Raw genomic sequence first — 17235 nt, 5'->3', positions numbered from 1 at the left:
GGTAAGCGTATTGAGACTTGCAAAATGCCACTACAGTGATCCCCCGATTATCGCGAGGGTTCCGTTCCAAGACCCCTCGCGATAATCAATTTTTCGGGATGTAGTGGTGCGGAAGTAAAAACACCATCTGCGCATGCGCAGATGGTGTTTTTACTTCCGCACCTGGGAAGACCCAGCAGCTGAGGAGCCGCCTGCCCGCCCGCTTGTCTGCCGCTTTTCCGCTTGTCCCCCGCTTGTCCGCCTGCCGCTTGTCCGCCGCTTTTCCGCTTGTCCGCCGCTTTTCCGCTTGTCTGCCGCTTGTCCGGTCGCCGCTTGTACACCGCTCTGGGAGTTGAAGACCCAGGGAAGGTTCCTTCGGCCGCCCACCAGCTGATCTGCTCGGCAGCGCAGTAGCAGCGAGGAGCCGAAGATGGGGTTTCCCCGTTGCCCACGCAAAGGGGAAACCCCATCTTCGGCTCCTCGCTGCTACTGCGCTGCCGAGCAGATCAGCTGGTGGGCGGCCGAAGGAACCTTCCCTGGGTGCCGCCCGCTGCTCGAGAGCAAGAGGGGGAGAGATAGAGAAAGAGAGAGAAGGAAAGAAAGAGATGAGAGAGGGAGGAAGAGAGTGTGAGAGAGGAAGAAGCAAGATAGAGAAAGAGAGAGAGAAAGAAAGATGAGAAAGGAAGGGAGTGACGTCATCGGGTGGAAAAATCGCGATATAGCATTTCGCAAAGATCGAGATCGTGAAACTCGGGGGATCACTGTATACAGTACCTAAATTAAAAAAAAGTCTTGGCATGCATAACATTGATTTCCTAATCTGCTCTACCTTAAAGAGCTGACGTCTATAGTCAGAATTCGCCCTTCCCTTCTGACACTAAAGGCAAATGTTTCCTTTTTGTGCTTGGAAAGGAGAAGGAAGACAAGAGAATTTGCTAAAGAGAGGATGTTTGGAGGAGGAGTAGCTCAGGGTATGACTGGGTAAATCTAGCTGCTTCGGTTTTACAAAAATGAGTTTAGTTGGCATCAGGGTGTATGTATCTCTGTTTATCTCTCTCTCTCTTTCTCTCTCTCTCTCTCTCTCTCTCTCTGGGTCTTTGATATATCCTGATGAAATTCAAACAGCCATTTTTTGTTACCTAGATTCCCTATTATCAGGTTTCTCCAGCGATCTCATTTTTCTTAAAATGACACCTAGCCTTTTTCTCCCTCCCTCCCTTATTTTTAAAACTCCACAATATAGTAAAGAAAATCAGAGGCTTCCTAGTTCCCAGTGTGGTTGATACACCTCATGTAACCCTCCTGTATCGTTTCTATCTGCTTACCGCCACTGAAGAGCTCATTATTTCTCCCAGAAGAAGGGTTTGGGGGGGGGGGAGGACAGTACTGTAAGTATTTTTGTGCCAAAATAAAAAATAAAAATATCGAAAGAGCATGGTACTCTGAGCCCATGCTGGGACTCTGATTCAGCCATGAGTCAGAACAATAAACGTTGCTTGCTGCATTAGAATGTAGCCCTGCCGCAGAATCCTTTCCAGTTATTATACAAGCTGACATTGATAGCGTGGTCAGATCCAGGGCCATAATTATAGCCTGTACAGATCCTCCCAAGGCAAGCTAAAGGAAGCCACCCTTCCTTTATGAATCATGTAAATTTTGGACTTCCCAGATGTATATTTACCAGGCCAAAGGCTCTCTAATACGTCTCCCATCCAATCGGCATAAACTACCTAGTACGCATCTAAACAGAAGTAACGAAGGAATAAAATCCTATATTCTACTCCCACACAGTTTCACCGCAGTTAAAAGCACGGGTGCCTTAATAAGCAGCTAAGATTCTGTGGTATTGCATTCACCAAATATCAAAATATAATTATTTTAAAATCTAAGCAGTGATATTGGAAGGGAAAAAAAGTACCATTAAAATTTAATGTATTGTAAGGCACCATGAGAGAAATTTAATCAGAGCCTGCAACAGACTCTGGTTCTTGAGCCAGCCAAGCAGACTGCAAAATTTACTTATAAGAACTCTCTGTTCCAATTTTTAAAATTTTTTTACTTATTGATTTTTCAATATACATGTCAATATACCTTTTTAACAGTACTGTGTCCTTTGTATCATACAGTTATTTACATTCATTTCTATACATCTTTATTTCTATGTTCTAACCACATATACCACCGATTCCACACCTTATAAAATTCTGTTTCCTCCTTGCTTTCATTTTTTATTATTATTTATTGGATTTGTATGCCGCCCCTCTCAGCTCATTTCCAAAGTGAGCCTGTACATCTCTGTACATTCAAGTATTCCATGTATATTCCTTCCATCACTTGGTGTATTTTCAAGTTTCCAATATTGAGCTTATTCAATTCTTGCTGCAGTAATTATTTGTGAAATGATGTACTGGAGTTGTTTCTTTATCTTGTTGTTAATAGTTCAGGTTTAAATTCTATTTGTTCTCCTATAATTTCTGGTAGCCGTCTCCTTATCTGTTCCCAATACTTAGGACATTGCCACCACATGTGATAAAAAGTTCCTTCTTTACTGCATTTTCAATAATCCAGTTTTATATTAATGTACATTTTTGCCAATCTCACTGGGATTAAATGCAACCTATAGAGCATTTTATATTGATTGGCTTTAAATGCAGTCAATAATGTTAATTTACAGTTCTTGTTCCATATTCTTTCCCATTCCTCTAAATTTATATTACGGCCTATATTTTGGGCCCATGCAGTCATCGAACCCTTCACAATTTCCTCTTCCATTCCTCCTTCCAATAAGTGTCTATATGTTTTTGTTATAATTTATTCTTCATTCCCCATCAGTATTATATCTAGTTGTTTCCTTAGTTTTAGCTTGTCTGACTTTATTTAGTCAGCCCAGTTTTCCAATAAATCTCATCCTCTGTCTCGTTGATTACCAAATCCTATACTGGACTCCAACTTCTGCCTGATCACAGCTATTGACCTTTGAACACATCCCAAGCTTGTGTTTAACCAGTCTCCCGCCTCTCCTTAATCTGATTAACATTTCTCTGTAATTGACTGGGACCCTTTGGAATTTCCTAACAAAGCTAAGCCCTAGATTTGAAATCAATGCCACAAGCAATAATATATGATCTCTCTTTCCCCCTATTTTTATAACATATATCTAAGAACTAAGATAGAGAAGGACATCACTCACAAGCGGCAAATCAGTGCCTTGAAAAATTATCTAGATCTTCCTCCACAACTGATACGATCACCAGCATACTTATACCATTATTCTATTGTGAAGATATATGTCACTTTCCAGCAATTTTTTATACACATATTCAATTACAAGTTTGGAAACAGCACTGGAAATGCTCCACGTCCTCTACTACCAAAGGTTGCAAAAATTATGTAATAGCCTACAGCTACTCTCTTTTACCCCTTTATTTATTTATTCATTTATTCATTCATTCGTTTTATGCCGTCCTTCTCCTTAGACTCAGGGCGGCTTACAACATGTTAGCAATAGCACTTTTTAACAGAGCTAGGCTATTGCGCCCACAATCCAGGTCCTCATTTTACCCACCTTGGAAGGATGGAAGGCTGAGTCAACCTTGAGCCAGTGATGATATTTGAACTGCTGACCTTCAGATCTACAGTCAGCTTCAGTGGCCTGCAGTACAGCACTCTACATGCTGCGCCACCCTGGCTCTTTGCAGTTGGCTCATTATGAAAGTATTTTTGTTTTGGTCATAGTTGCACAAACCCTAGAAATGGCTAAGATCAATCAAGGCAACCTCCTCTCACAGCTTACAGTAATCACAACTGCCCCAGACACAAGTCAGCAACATGACCCCTTACCTTCCACAATAAGCCATACGTGCTGTGATTCCTCTTTTTTCCCATTGGTCTCCACTTGGCACCAATATTTTCCAGAATCTGTCCGATCTACAGACTTCAAACTAGAAAGTTGAAAGGGGAATATAAAATAGTAAATAACACTACATACGCAAAAACAAACAAACAAACAAACAAGCAAAAAAACATGTGGATATAAAATACCTCTCAATTCTTTTGTTTCTCCAGAAATTTTAAATTTGTCACAAGTTGAATAGTGTAGTCTTTTTAGTATTATTGTTTTCCTCACTCTGAACATTTTAAAAAGGAGGAAAGGGAATTGCATCAATGAAATAAATGAAACATTTGATTACGTGTGTGCCTTTGTGTCAGTTTTGACTTTTGGCAACTGCCTGGCCTAGGCCTTGTAGGTTGTTTTGGCAACATTTCAGAAGTAGTATGTCATTGCTTGATTACTAGGGCTGTGAGAAAGTGATTGGATCAAGATCATCCACTTGGCTAAGACAGTACTAGAACTCGTGGTCGCCGAGTTTCTAGTCCAAAGCCTCAGCTACCATTAAACTGGATCTTAAAAGTAAATCTAGTCAATTACTATCTTCTCTGACTAGCAGATCCTACCTGGAAGACATTTACAAACTAGCCATATAGACGAAAACTGCCAAGGGGTAAACTTGAAATCATTTTGCAAACAAGATTTACCTCTTGCTTGTTATACCTCTAGTTATGCAGCCAAGCATCCTACTTGCTTTTCCTACCGCCCGACCACACTGCTCACCCTTTTTCAGAAATCACTACCCCTAAATCCTTCTCCTCTGAAGTTTTTGCTAACACAGAACTGCCAATACAATTCTCCAATTGAGGATTCCTTTTCCCCAAGTGCATTATTTTACATTTGGAAACATTAAACTGCAGTTTCCATAGATAAATGGTCAAAGCAATGGAAACTGCAGTTTAATGTTTCCAAATGTAAAATAATGCACTTGGGGAAAAGGAATCCTCAAAAGCAACATAAGAAAATATTATTTTACTAAAAGAGTAGTAGATCCTTGGAACAAACTTTCAGCAGACGTGGTTGGTAAATCCACAGTAACTGAATTTAAACATGCCTGGGATAAACATATATCCATCCTAAGATAAAACACAGGAAATAGTATAAGGGCAGACTAGACGGATCATGAGGTCTTTTTCTGCCGTCAGTCTTCTATGTTCTATGTTTCTAAGATATATTCATTGTCATTGAATTGATCCTATAACAGTGATGGCGAACCTTTTTTTTCTTGGGTGCCAAAATCGTGTGCGTGTGTGCTATCGGGCATGCGTGAGTGCCCACACCCATAATTCAATGCCTGGGGAGGGCAAAAATGGTCTCCCCTGCCTCCCTCTGGAGGCTAGAAATAGCTTGTTTCTGGTGGGCCCGGTAGGCCCATTTTTCACTCTACCCAGACTCCAGAGGCATTCCTGGAGTCTGGGGTGGGGGAAAAACGTCCTCCCCCATCCCTCCTGAGATCCTGCAGAAACCGAAAATGCCCTTCCAGAGCCTCCATGTAAGGCAAAAAACATCTGGATGCATGCACATGCATGCTGGAGCTGAACTAGGGCAACACCTCGCGTGCGAGTATAAATGGCTCCGCATACCACCTGTGCCACACGTGCCATGGGTTCGCCATCACTGTCCTATAACATCCTAAGCTGCCTACAGTCACCTTGTGGGTGAGATGGGCAGCAAACAAACTAACAAGTTCAGGTGATTTCACCTAAAATATTTCTGTGATCAGGAAGCTTTCCCTACCACAGCTCCCAAGTGTTGGCTATGCTGGTCAGAAATTATAGGATCCCAAACAATGGAGGGCCTCTGGTTGAGGAAAATTTCTTTAGAAACAAAAGCGCTGCAATTAATGTAGTGGAAGTAAGATTCCCCCCAAAAGGGTTTAGGAAAAATTGGCACCAATGGAAGATAAGTATTAATCTAGGATTACTACCCACAGGAATTAACTATGCAATTCCCGTCTGAAGATTTTGAGAGAGTTAAACCATTCACTGGTTCCAGGAAGTCTGATGCTGCCAAGCTATTCAGCCCTAAACCTGAAGTTTGGAAATATGCAGAGGGAGCAAATGCGTTTGTTTTATAAAAACGACGAGGACAGAGCAAATGTTCCCTCATAAAAGAAATTACTTAAGGATCTGTGGATATATTTTTTTTGACCTTACTCAGCATAGCTCAAATTTAATAAGCCTCCTAACAAACTTAATCATTTTCTTGTCAGGAAGAAAGGGAAATATTATAATGCCTTTGGGAGTATAACTCATTTCACTGGGATGTGGAATAACCACAGGATGCCCACAGGAGAGGTAAGGCGGGTGAGGCAAGGCAATAAATGATGAAGCATGCATGATGATGTCATCATGCAAATACTCTAACTTATATACTTGCCTCAGATGTGAAGTAAATATTTAGGAAAAACTTCACTGACATCCCTTCAATTTGTTGTTGAAGCTATGGAACATCTTAAAACCCTGATACAAAAGATGTATTCTACCCCAACTATTAATTCACATGGTAAAATATATCGCCTTTTCTCTAGGACAGTGATGGTGAACCTTTTTTCCCTCAGGTGCCAAAAGAGCATGAGCTATTGTGCATGTGCGAGTGCCCATATCCAATGCCTGGGGAGGGCAAAAACACCTCCCCCCTGTGAAGCCCTATGGAGGCCAGAAATTTCCCAACTTCTGGTCAGCCCATTAGGCTCGTGTTTTGCCCTTCCCAGGCTCCAAAGGCTTTCCTGGAACCGAGGGAGGGTAAAAATGCCCTCCCTCATCCCCCCAGAGACTCTGTGGAAGCCAAAAACACCCTCCCATGTCCTCTCTGCGAGCCAAAAATCAGCTGGCCAGCACACACATGCTCGTTGGAGCTGAGCTGAGCCGGGGTGGCGCAGCAGGTAGAGTGCTGTAATGTAGGCCACTGAAGCTGACTGTAGATCTGAAGGTCAGTGGTTCAAATCTCATCACCGGCTCAACGTTGACTCAGCCTTCCATCCTTCCGAGGTGGGTAAAATGAGGACCCGGATTGTGGGGGCAATATGCTGGCTCTGTTTTTAAAAAGTGCTATTGCTAACATGTTGTAAGCCGCCCCGAGTCTAAGGAGAAGGGCGGCATAAAAATTGAATAAATTGAATTGAATAAATAAATAAAATAAATAGCTTGCGTGCCAACAGATATGGCTCCACGTTCTACCTACGTCATCACTGCTTTAGGAGCTCAAGTTGATTTCCGTGGGGAGCTACCTTCATTTTACCGCTGCCACAATAACCCAGTAAAGTAGGCTGAACCACAAGAAAGTGAGTGGTCCAAAACCTTTTTGCCAGAATTTCCATGATGGAGGAAGGATCTGGATCTGAATCTCCCTAGCCCTACTCCAATGCCTTATACACCATTCATAACTAGTTTTTTAAATTATAAAAATTTCAGCTAGTGACAGAGTCTAGGTTTGTGATAACTAAACCCATACTCTGGACATCAAGATGGAAAATTCATTTTTATTTTTAGGTTTCTCTGATTTTCCTGTTAATTTGCCGTCTGTCCAGAACTGCCTACCAAAATTGACTTCTCCTTCCATACAGTATTATTCAACCAACATAACCTGAAGTCTCCAATGCAGACTTTCATTAGGATTGCCTGCGGTACAAACATTAACGCTTGTCACTGTAGAACACTGAAATATTAATTTCCTGCAAACACAGAGATATCAATTTCATTACAGAAGCGCAATAAAATTTCAAGGGCTCCGCTGACAATTTACAAATCTCCAGAAACTATTTATACAGAAAGCCTCCAAGGGGTTATTTGCAGATAGCTTCTTCTCGTCTGGCAAAAGCACCACGAAAACAGATTCAACTTTTTTAATAGACATATACAGAAGCACAATAAGCACCTTTTCTACTTCTCATAATCAACTGACTGAAGTATTGCATGCTTGGCTTAAAGTAAATGATGGAGTAAATACTCTGGAGCATTACTTGTGAGTGATGACTAAGGCTTGGTTTGTATGACACATCATCTTCTCTGATTTGATCTAGGAAGTACAAGCTGAATTAAATTCTGTCCTTTTAATTAAAGTCAAGGAGAAAAGAATGTGAAGGAGGAAAAACAATGTCAAGGTTGAGTTATATCTCAGAAACTAACCGTCTAGTTTTGTTGCAGAGCTTACGGGAACAAATATATATTTTAAAAGTATAGAGCTTTCTTTATCTTCGAAAGCTATCATTAACAACACTGGAAACAAAAACCAGGAGAGGAAAGGAAGCTCTCTCTGGATAAAATGACAACTACGGATTCAGCAAAAAACTGTGGGGGCTAATACACTATCGGCTACTAGTTCTCTTTCATGCCAATATTAGAGATGGACGGAAATGGACATGTTTCCCCCCCCCCCCCCCCTGGATTGCTTAGCTGGTAAAGCTGAGAAGTTGGGAATGAACAATTCAATGTCAATCTGCCTTGGAATATTCTGCCTCTCTGTTACTTATAGATTGTGATTATGAACACATGAAATGGATACGAATAAAAGGGCATATTAACACCATCTACCATTATTTTGCTACAGGCTCAAATCCCCTAAAATAAGCTTAACAAACGAACAAAAAACAAAGAGGCTTTCCTCTCCTACAACAAAGGAAGAAATTGAAAATTCATCCACTTAGCAGTTCTCTCACCCCACTTTACGGTAGTTTTGTCCCTTCAATAGGCAGTCCCTAAAAAGCTTCCCACTTTTGCCTACAGCAAATAATTCTCCCTCAGACTCAGGTTGAAATATGGGAGGAGGGGGGCAATTGTATTGAACTTGTTCAGCATGTTTAGGATTTGTTATAAGAATTGCTACTAAATGACAAAAGTAGAGTGCCTTAGGTATTTCAGCAATGTACAAATGTTATAAATCGTTAGCAACGAAAATGGGGAGAGAATGAGAAAGCACGAAAAATTTAGATCAGTGTTTCCCCACCTCAGCAACTTAGCAATAGCATTTAGACTTATATACTGCTTCACAGTGCTTTTACAGCCCTCTCTAAGCGGTTTACAGAATCAGCATATTTTTCCCCACAATCTGGGCCTCCATTTTACCCATCTCGGAAGGATGGAAGGCTGAGTCAACCTTGGTGAGATTTGAACTGCTGAACTACAGCTAGCAGTTAACTGAAGTAGCCTGCAGTGCTGCATTCTAACCACTGCGCCACCCTGGCTCTTCAATATGCACCCAGAATTCCACATTTTGGGTGGGAAAGTCCGTCCATCTTAAGAGTTACAGTGGTTGAGAAAACTGGCTTAGTTTATATTAAGCAAATAAAGAACAAATCCAGGAAACAAATTGCCCAATCGGATATTTTGCCCTTTGACTCAATCTAAATTATTTCATGGAGCCGCTATGAAAATAAATAAGGGAGGACAAAGACCTCTCTCATCACAAAATTCCACAGAAAAGGGCAAAATAAACCACTTTTTAACATTAGCATCCATCACATGTTGATCTAGCCTACCTTCCTTACCTGAGGAAGCCTATCCAGTGTTCTTCATTTACTGGAATGTACACTTGGTCTATGCCCTGCACCACAGCTCCATCCTTCATCCACAGCATCTCCGGTTCTTCCATTCCCTCCAGGCTGCAGTTCAGCTTCACAGGCTGACCCTGGGACACGGTCAGCTTGATTGGCATTCCAACACCTTTTGCTTCTGGAAAGAAGAAAGAAACCTCCCGCCCAGCCTTGCTCCCAGGTAGGAGAGCAAGGAGGTTGGGAGTGCAGCAGATCAATCAAGGTTCCGAATCTGTAGGGCGATACAGTCAAAGAACTAAGCGTACAACCACTTTAATTCATCTCATCTGAAGCTTTATATACATACATTAGGAAAGAAATAAAAGCTCAGAATTTGGGTGGGAGGAGGAGGAGGAAGAAGAGGAGGAGAACAGTCTCTGCTGAAGGAAGAAGGTGAGGTGACAGGAGTAAAAAAAAATGCAAAACTTTAAGGCTTGAAAAAAAGAGGGACTCTGAGGCAGTAAGGAGGAGCACGCGCCTTCTATACACCCGGCGTGAGGCTTCCTCCCATACACTGCGCCAGAGAAAGAAACACAGGCGGGCGAGAGGGAAAAGGCGGCTGCTGCTGCTACCTGCTTCTTCTTCTTTCCCATGCTGAAGGGCTCCCCTCTCCTCTCACTTGCTCACTTTGTAGCCGCCGCCTTTCCTTCACTGTGGTGAATCCTCAGTTTGGCTGAAGCCCAGTTGATCTGGCCGGGGTGAAGCGCCCCTATTTGTCTTTCCACGCCCAGATGCTCCGGGAGGCAACTTTGTGCCAAGTGTATGGGAGGCAGCACGAGGGAGTCACCACAGCAAAATGGTTTATTCCCTCTCCAAGCGCCCAGAGAAAGGGAAATGCTTTGTTCGCTCTGGGCTGCCAAAACCTCCTTAAGGCTCCTCTTGCAGTCCAGAAAAGCCCAAGATGGCTGGGATTAAAAGGGGAATGGCAGGAAACTGGCCAGGCCTTCATGCTGCTCTCAAATTTCCTAGGGAATTTTTCTGGGCTCGGGTTCTTAAGTAGAAAATTGTTCTTGAGAAGAGGCAAAAGAAAAGTTCTTAAGTAGAGGCGTTCTTGGGTAGATGTACCACTGTATGCGGGATTTCTGTATGTGGGATTTGGAAATCAGCAAGGTGAAGCCCAGTAGCAATTTTTCAGTAGTACATGCAGATGAATTAGGTAACATTACACGGTTAATGCTTTTGAAAGAATTCTTCTCAGAACAATAATACAATTCCACCAAAATTCCCTCTGGGTGCTTTTTGATTCCCAGGTAATATTCATTACTTTTAAAACAGTACAGTTTTGAACTATTCCTATGGGGAGTAAAAAATAAAGAAATCATTCGCATAGGGCCTAGGCAGTCGTTCAGTTCAGATTTTCTCTTAATTGCAAAAGCTTCTGAACTATGTGAAAACTCTTTGGATGGGAAAGCACAACTGAACGCTTAGCCCTGAAAGGAAACCAACCACTTTCAGAACATCTCTCCCTCTCTCTCTTATTTTCCTCTTCTCTTTTCCCTCATGTGTGGTGCAGAATTAGTTGAACCAGTAGCCAGGCAACCCCCAAACTGAGGATAAATGCCAAATGCTGATCTCATCTCTCTTTTGGAAAGGTGTCACTAATTCATTTGCAGATTGTGATGTGTCTCCATTTTCTGTTGGAATAAAATGTATTCTTCATGATACGTTTCAAGGCCACCAAGACACTTTTAATGTCAGTACAGGAGACCACGAGCAGGTGTAAGGAAGACTTTTGAAGTATAGCATATTAAGCATTGGTGGAAAAAATGATGATATACTGCAAGGAAGAAAATAAACTAGATGATAACTAAGCTTCAAGAAGAAATGGGGTTTGCAGATTTGAAAATCAAAGTATTTGTTTTTATGGCTTAATTTTAATTTAAAAAGAGGGTTTTGATGAAATATAATAATGGCATAATAATAAGTAATGAACTTAAATGTTTGTATTTGTTTGTTTTTTAAATTGATAAAGTATAAGTGTATCATTTTTATACTGATAAAATTAGATATAAGGGTTTTTAGTCTGTTTTGAGATTTTCACTAAGAGGGAAGAAGGCACTATGGCTTTGATATTAAGATTATAAAATGTGAAAGATATTGATTTTACCAGTAGTTTAAGGAATATTAATGATGGATTTAATTAGACATTAATGGAGATTTATCTGGATGACGAAATTAGAAAGAAGGGAATAAGGTGTGTGTGATAATAACTGAAATTAAATAGATGGGATTTAAGAATGTATAATTTGATTATATAAGATTTACTAATCCAAAACTATTTTATAATAATAATAATAATAATAATAATAATAATAATAATATTTGTATGCCACCCCTCTCCGAAGACTCGGAGCGGCTCACAACAACAATACACAATGTACAAATCTAATGTTACAAGAACAATTTAAAACCAATTATAAAAACAATCACACAACCTAACAGACCATACATAAAACCATAGCAGCTAGGGATATATCAGTTTCCCCATGCCTGGCGACATAGGTGGGTCTTCAGGACCTTTCGAAAGGCAAGGAGAGTGGGGGCAGTCCTAATCTCCAGGGGCAGTTGATTCCAGAGGCCTGGGGCCGCCACAGAGAAGGCTCTTCCCCTGGGTCCCGCCAGACAGCAATGTTTAGTCAACGGGACCCGGAGAAGGCCAACTCTGTGGGATCTGATCGGTTGCTGGGATTTGTGCGGTAGAAGATGGTCCCGAATATATTATTATAACAAAAGAGAAGGTATATTTCTTTTTGTATTTTATGATGTGGAGGAAAAATTTTTAAAAAATTACTCTGAAAAAAAGAAGAAGAAATCTCAGCTACTAGATCAGTAATGGCGAACCTTTTTTAGTGCGTGTGTCAAAAGGGTGCGCGTGTGTGCCCACACCCATGCCCCCCCCTGTGCATGCGCATAACCCCCCTGCTGTCCCCCCCCACAGCTGCACAGGCCTCACTGAAGCCTCCAGATTCTTGAAGCCTGAGGACAGCGAAAAACAGCCAAATGGACCAAACAGAAATTCGGAAACAGACTCCTGATTGACCTGTTGGCCATTTTTCGCCATCTCCAGGCTTTAGGGAAGCCTCCTGAAGCCTGGGGACAGCAAAAAAACTGGCCAAGAAGGCCGAAAATCAGCTGGCCAGCACACACATGCATGCTGGAGCTGACATAAGGCAACACCTCATGTGCCCTCAGATATGGCTCCGCATGTCACCTGTGGCACGCATGCCATAGGATCACCATCATTGAAAATTCTTGGCAGCTTTATATTATCTTGGTTACTTCTGGAACCATTTTGTTTAAGGAGGTCTAATTGAGCAATGTTAATCTTTTTTAGATATTTCAGGTATGCTAATGGCAAAAATAAATCATGATAGATAATGATGATGATGATGATAGCAATAATAATAATAATAATAATAATAATAATAATGATGATGATAATAATAATAATAATAATAATAATAGCAAAGAGAAACAAATAACAACTTGAAGAAATACAAGCATCTCATTTCCTTTTCAGCAAATATAAGTACAATTATAAAGTTACTTCTTATTCTACGGTTACCAAAAAAAGTTCACTCTTTCCTATTATCCATCTTTTTTAATTACTGAAATCAGAAATCGCAATATCACCTAGATTTATATACTGCTTCATAACGCTGAAAGGTTTACAGAATCACCATATTGCCCCCAGCAATCGGGGTCCTCATTTTACTGTCCTGAGAAGGATGGAAGGCTGAGAAAACCTTGAGCTGGTCAGGATTGAATCCTGGCTGTGGACAGAGTTATTCAATTCAATTCAATTCAATTTATTAGATTTGTATGCCGCCCCTCTCCGAAGACTCCTGCAATATCCTGCAATATGCATTCTAAACAGTGGTGGGTTTCATCAGGTTCTGGCCAGTTCTAGAAAAATGGTAGCGGAAATTTTGAGTAGTTCAGAGAACTGGTAAATGCCACCTCTGACTGGCCGTGCCCCCATCTATTCTCTGCTTCCTGAGTCCCAGCTGATGGGGAGGAAATGGAGATTTTGGGGTAACCTTCCCTTACCATGCCCACCATGCCACACCCACAGAACCAAAGTAAAAATATTTGAATCCCATCACTGATTCTAACCACTGCATCAAATAACAAATCATAAGTGCATTTTTCCATAATTTGTTTGGTAAAAAGTCTCTAAAAGGTTACAAGTAAATACTGACATTTTCTCTTCTCTAATCAAATGTATTAATTTAACTATCACCACAGTTCCATCATCTTTATCAACCATTCCTCCATTGTGGGTATTATTGAACTTTTCCACTTTTGAGCATACTATTCAGTTGTCATATAGTATATAAAAACAAAGTTCCATGACATTTTCCAGTTGCTTGTCCATTAGTTCTAAAAAGAAAAGACTCTGGTTTCAACTATATTTTAATCTTTCAAATCTTCTGAATTAATGTATCTATTTGTAACCATTTTAAAAGGTTTTTATTTTTACATGTCCACCAGGCATGATAAAATGTCCCTGCATAATGTTCATATTTATTTATGTATTTATTTATTAGATTTGTATGCCGCCCCTCTCCGGAGATTCGGAACGGCTCACAACATTTCCAACAAAGATTCGAGATACGTTTTGTATATTGTTGACAATTTCTTTGGTGACAAATATTTATAATACATCATTTTATAAACATTATCTTTAATACTAGAGCATAATGTAAATTTTAATCTTTTCAACCACATATTTTCCCATTGATCTAACCACACATTAGAGCCAATCTTTTACCCATTTTATTATGCATTCTTTTGTGTTCATATTTCAGCAAATGTTTATATATTTTAGCAATAACTTGTTCATCATTAGCCTATAATTCTATTGGCCTTACTTTTTAAAAAATCATAAAGCCTTTTATCCACTTTAAATGTTCAAAAGCATCTTTCTACTATTAAATATTTTTTATTTTGTTTTATAATCTCCTTGAGACAAATTCTAATATATTGTAATTAGTTAACTGTTTATGTTTACTTGCTGTTTCTCTTCTATGAACTGTTTCTTGGACTGAAAGTCACAAATGTTTTCAAGAAGAAACTACATTTAAATTTATTCCATACTCTTAAGAATAGCCTGTCTGAGATAAAGACTTTTAAAATCTACGTGCCACTCAAATTTCAAATCGTGACCTTCTAAATCCAATAACCTTCTATTTCTTAATAACACCTATTTTTCGTTCAAATCAAGCAGCAGGATGCAAAATATAATTTAAAATCTGGTAGGCCCAAATTTCCTTTTTTCTTCGCATCTTGTAATACCTTATATTTAATTCATGTTTTTTCCCTTGCTATACAAATTTAGTTATAGCCTTCTGCCATTGTTTAAATGCTACATCAGTTGTCACAACAGGTATCGTCTGAAACAAAAATATAATTCTAGATTCTAGATAAAATATTCATCTGAGTCACAGAAATTCTATTTAACAATGACAATTGTAACTGATCCCATCTTTTTGACTTCATTAACTTAACACAGTTATTTGGAAATAACATAAAATTTATATTTGTCATGGTTATACAAATATTTCATCATCTTCTCAATCTTAAAAGCTGTTTTATTCCTCAATTCTATTTGATCTTGCATCTTCATATTTTATGTTAACGTTCTGTCTTCTGTTTATTAATGTTGAAACCTACTAGTCACCATTTTTAAAAAAAAATACTTTTAATTTACTTAATCTCTTTTATGGAGTCTGTTAAACTAAATCATCTGCAAAGGTTTCTGCAATCATCCATCATGTTTTAGCCTCCAGCCCCCAATCATCTTTGTTGCTCTTCTCTGCACTCTTTCTAAAGTCTCAGCATCTTTTGTATTGCTGTGAACAAAACTGCAATGTAGTATTCCAAATGTGGTTTTACAAAGCAGCATAAAGCAATACTAATATTTCATATTACTTTGATACTATTCTTCTCTTGAAACTAGGAATGTACTAACTTTCTTTGGCATTACAGCACACTGCTGGATCATATTTAAGTGGTTGTCCACTAGGATTCCTAGATCCCTCAGGGTTACTGTTGTTGACCATGTATCACCCATTCTATATCTGTGCATTTGGTTTTCCTTTCCTAACTGTGAAATTTTACATTTCCCCCCATTTAATTCCATTTTGCTAGAAAGGGCCCAGTGTTCAAGTCTGTCAAGATCCTTTTGAGCCAATCTTCTAAAATATTGTCTATTCCCCTCATATTGATATCATTTGCAAATTTATAAACATTATAAACTTATATAAACGGTGTCTCCTACATTGCAAAACTTTAAACAAAAAAATCAATTCAAATTATCAAAAGTGACATGATCTAATAAAATGTTTGCCCTTCCAATATTGATGGGTTTTTTTTCCTTGACCGTTTATTTTTTTATTAAACAAATTTACATGGTCGTTGGTCACCCAATTCAAACATGGGGCGGGGAAAATATTTACTGACCCCTCACATCCTGGACACAAACTGTTTCAACTCCTACCCTTAAAATGTTGCTTACAGAGCACTGCACACCAAGACAACTAGACACAAGAACAGTTTTTTCCCGAACACCATCACTCTACTAAACAAATAATTCCCTCAACACTGTCAGACTTTCTACTAAATCTGCACTTCTATTCTACTCGTTTTTCTCATCATTCCTATCATCCCTTTCCTCCCACTTAGGACTGTATGACTGTAACTTGTTGCTTGTATCCTAAGATTTTCATTAATATTGATTGTTTCTTCATTACTTATTTGACCCCTATGACAATCATTAAGTGTTGTACCACATGATTTTTGACAAATGTATCTTTTTCTTTTATGTACGGTGGGAGCATATGCACCAAGACAAATTCCTTGTGTGTGCAATCACACCTGGCCAATAAAATTCTATTCTATTCTATTCTAAGAGTGACTTACAACATTTAAAATTCACTGTATACAAAACCTCAAAATCCCCATTCCCCTTTGATTAGAGTATTGTTTTCTGCTTGATTGTTTTGGCTGGCATTAATCCTCCTTTGAGTGTTGGCTACTGGAATGACAGTGTTCTCCAGTTCCTCTTCAGCAATCAACACTCAAAAAAGGAGCTATCAAAGAGAAATCATGTCCATCCCCCCACTAAAGTGGAAAGGCAAGCTATGGTATATAAACAGGAAGCAAACACCACACTCAGTAGCACTGATGATGTTACCTAGTTGGGTAATGAAATGTGTGCAAGCAAACAACCAGGTTCAGAGAACACCAAGAACACCTGAGCTACAATACATACTGTATATCAGGTCTCCAAACTTGGGAACTTTAAGACTTGTAGACTTCAATTCCCACAAGTCTTACAGTTCCCAAGTTTGGAGACCCCTGCTGTATATTCTCTTCTATGGGAAGTAATAATCTCTTTCATCAAGCACTTAGTTAAACATTTCGATTTAACCAATTTTGAAATTTTAACTTAATTAATATTAACTGTTTTGTTATTGGTTTGTTTATATTTGAATTTGAAATTTCTTTTCGGTTGTAAGATTCTTTGATTGCCAAATAGATTGAAAGTTAGTGTATAGGAGGGAGGGAGGGAGGAATAAACTGCATTATAGCTGAAGGCAATGTGCTCAGCAGCAACATATCTAGCAGTAACATACCTAGCACATTCTGTCAAAAATTTCCAACTACTGAACAGAACATTTTTGCTGAAGTTCTAATAACAGAGCATGCTACAAAGTTTAGCATAGACTACATAGTAAGTTTTGGTGAAGAGCCTTTTTAATTATGATACCTGAATTGCAGATTGCTTTCTGTAGAGATGTGCACTAAGCAACTACGTTGTAGCTCTTCTAGT

At 39.4% G+C, this 17235-nt stretch overlaps 1 protein-coding gene across 2 annotated transcripts in view; it reads right to left on the bottom strand.

The window, feature by feature from the left end:
* TYRO3 (TYRO3 protein tyrosine kinase) overlaps positions 1–17235 on the bottom strand; it is a 91260-nt gene that overhangs the window by 65487 nt on the left and 8538 nt on the right. For both annotated transcript variants that reach the window (XM_070757410.1, XM_070757416.1), the window contains exons 2-3: positions 9354–9537; positions 3820–3920 (exon numbers count right to left, since the gene is read on the bottom strand). In XM_070757410.1, coding sequence (XP_070613511.1) covers positions 3820–3920; positions 9354–9537 — 285 coding nt within the window. The remainder of the gene's footprint in view (positions 1–3819; positions 3921–9353; positions 9538–17235) is intronic.

Source organism: Erythrolamprus reginae, chromosome 1 (genome assembly GCF_031021105.1).
Source record: "Erythrolamprus reginae isolate rEryReg1 chromosome 1, rEryReg1.hap1, whole genome shotgun sequence".
Lineage (NCBI taxonomy): Eukaryota > Metazoa > Chordata > Lepidosauria > Squamata > Dipsadidae > Erythrolamprus > Erythrolamprus reginae.
Note: the sequence above shows the minus strand (reverse complement) of the source record. Positions and strands in the feature narration are given on the sequence as shown.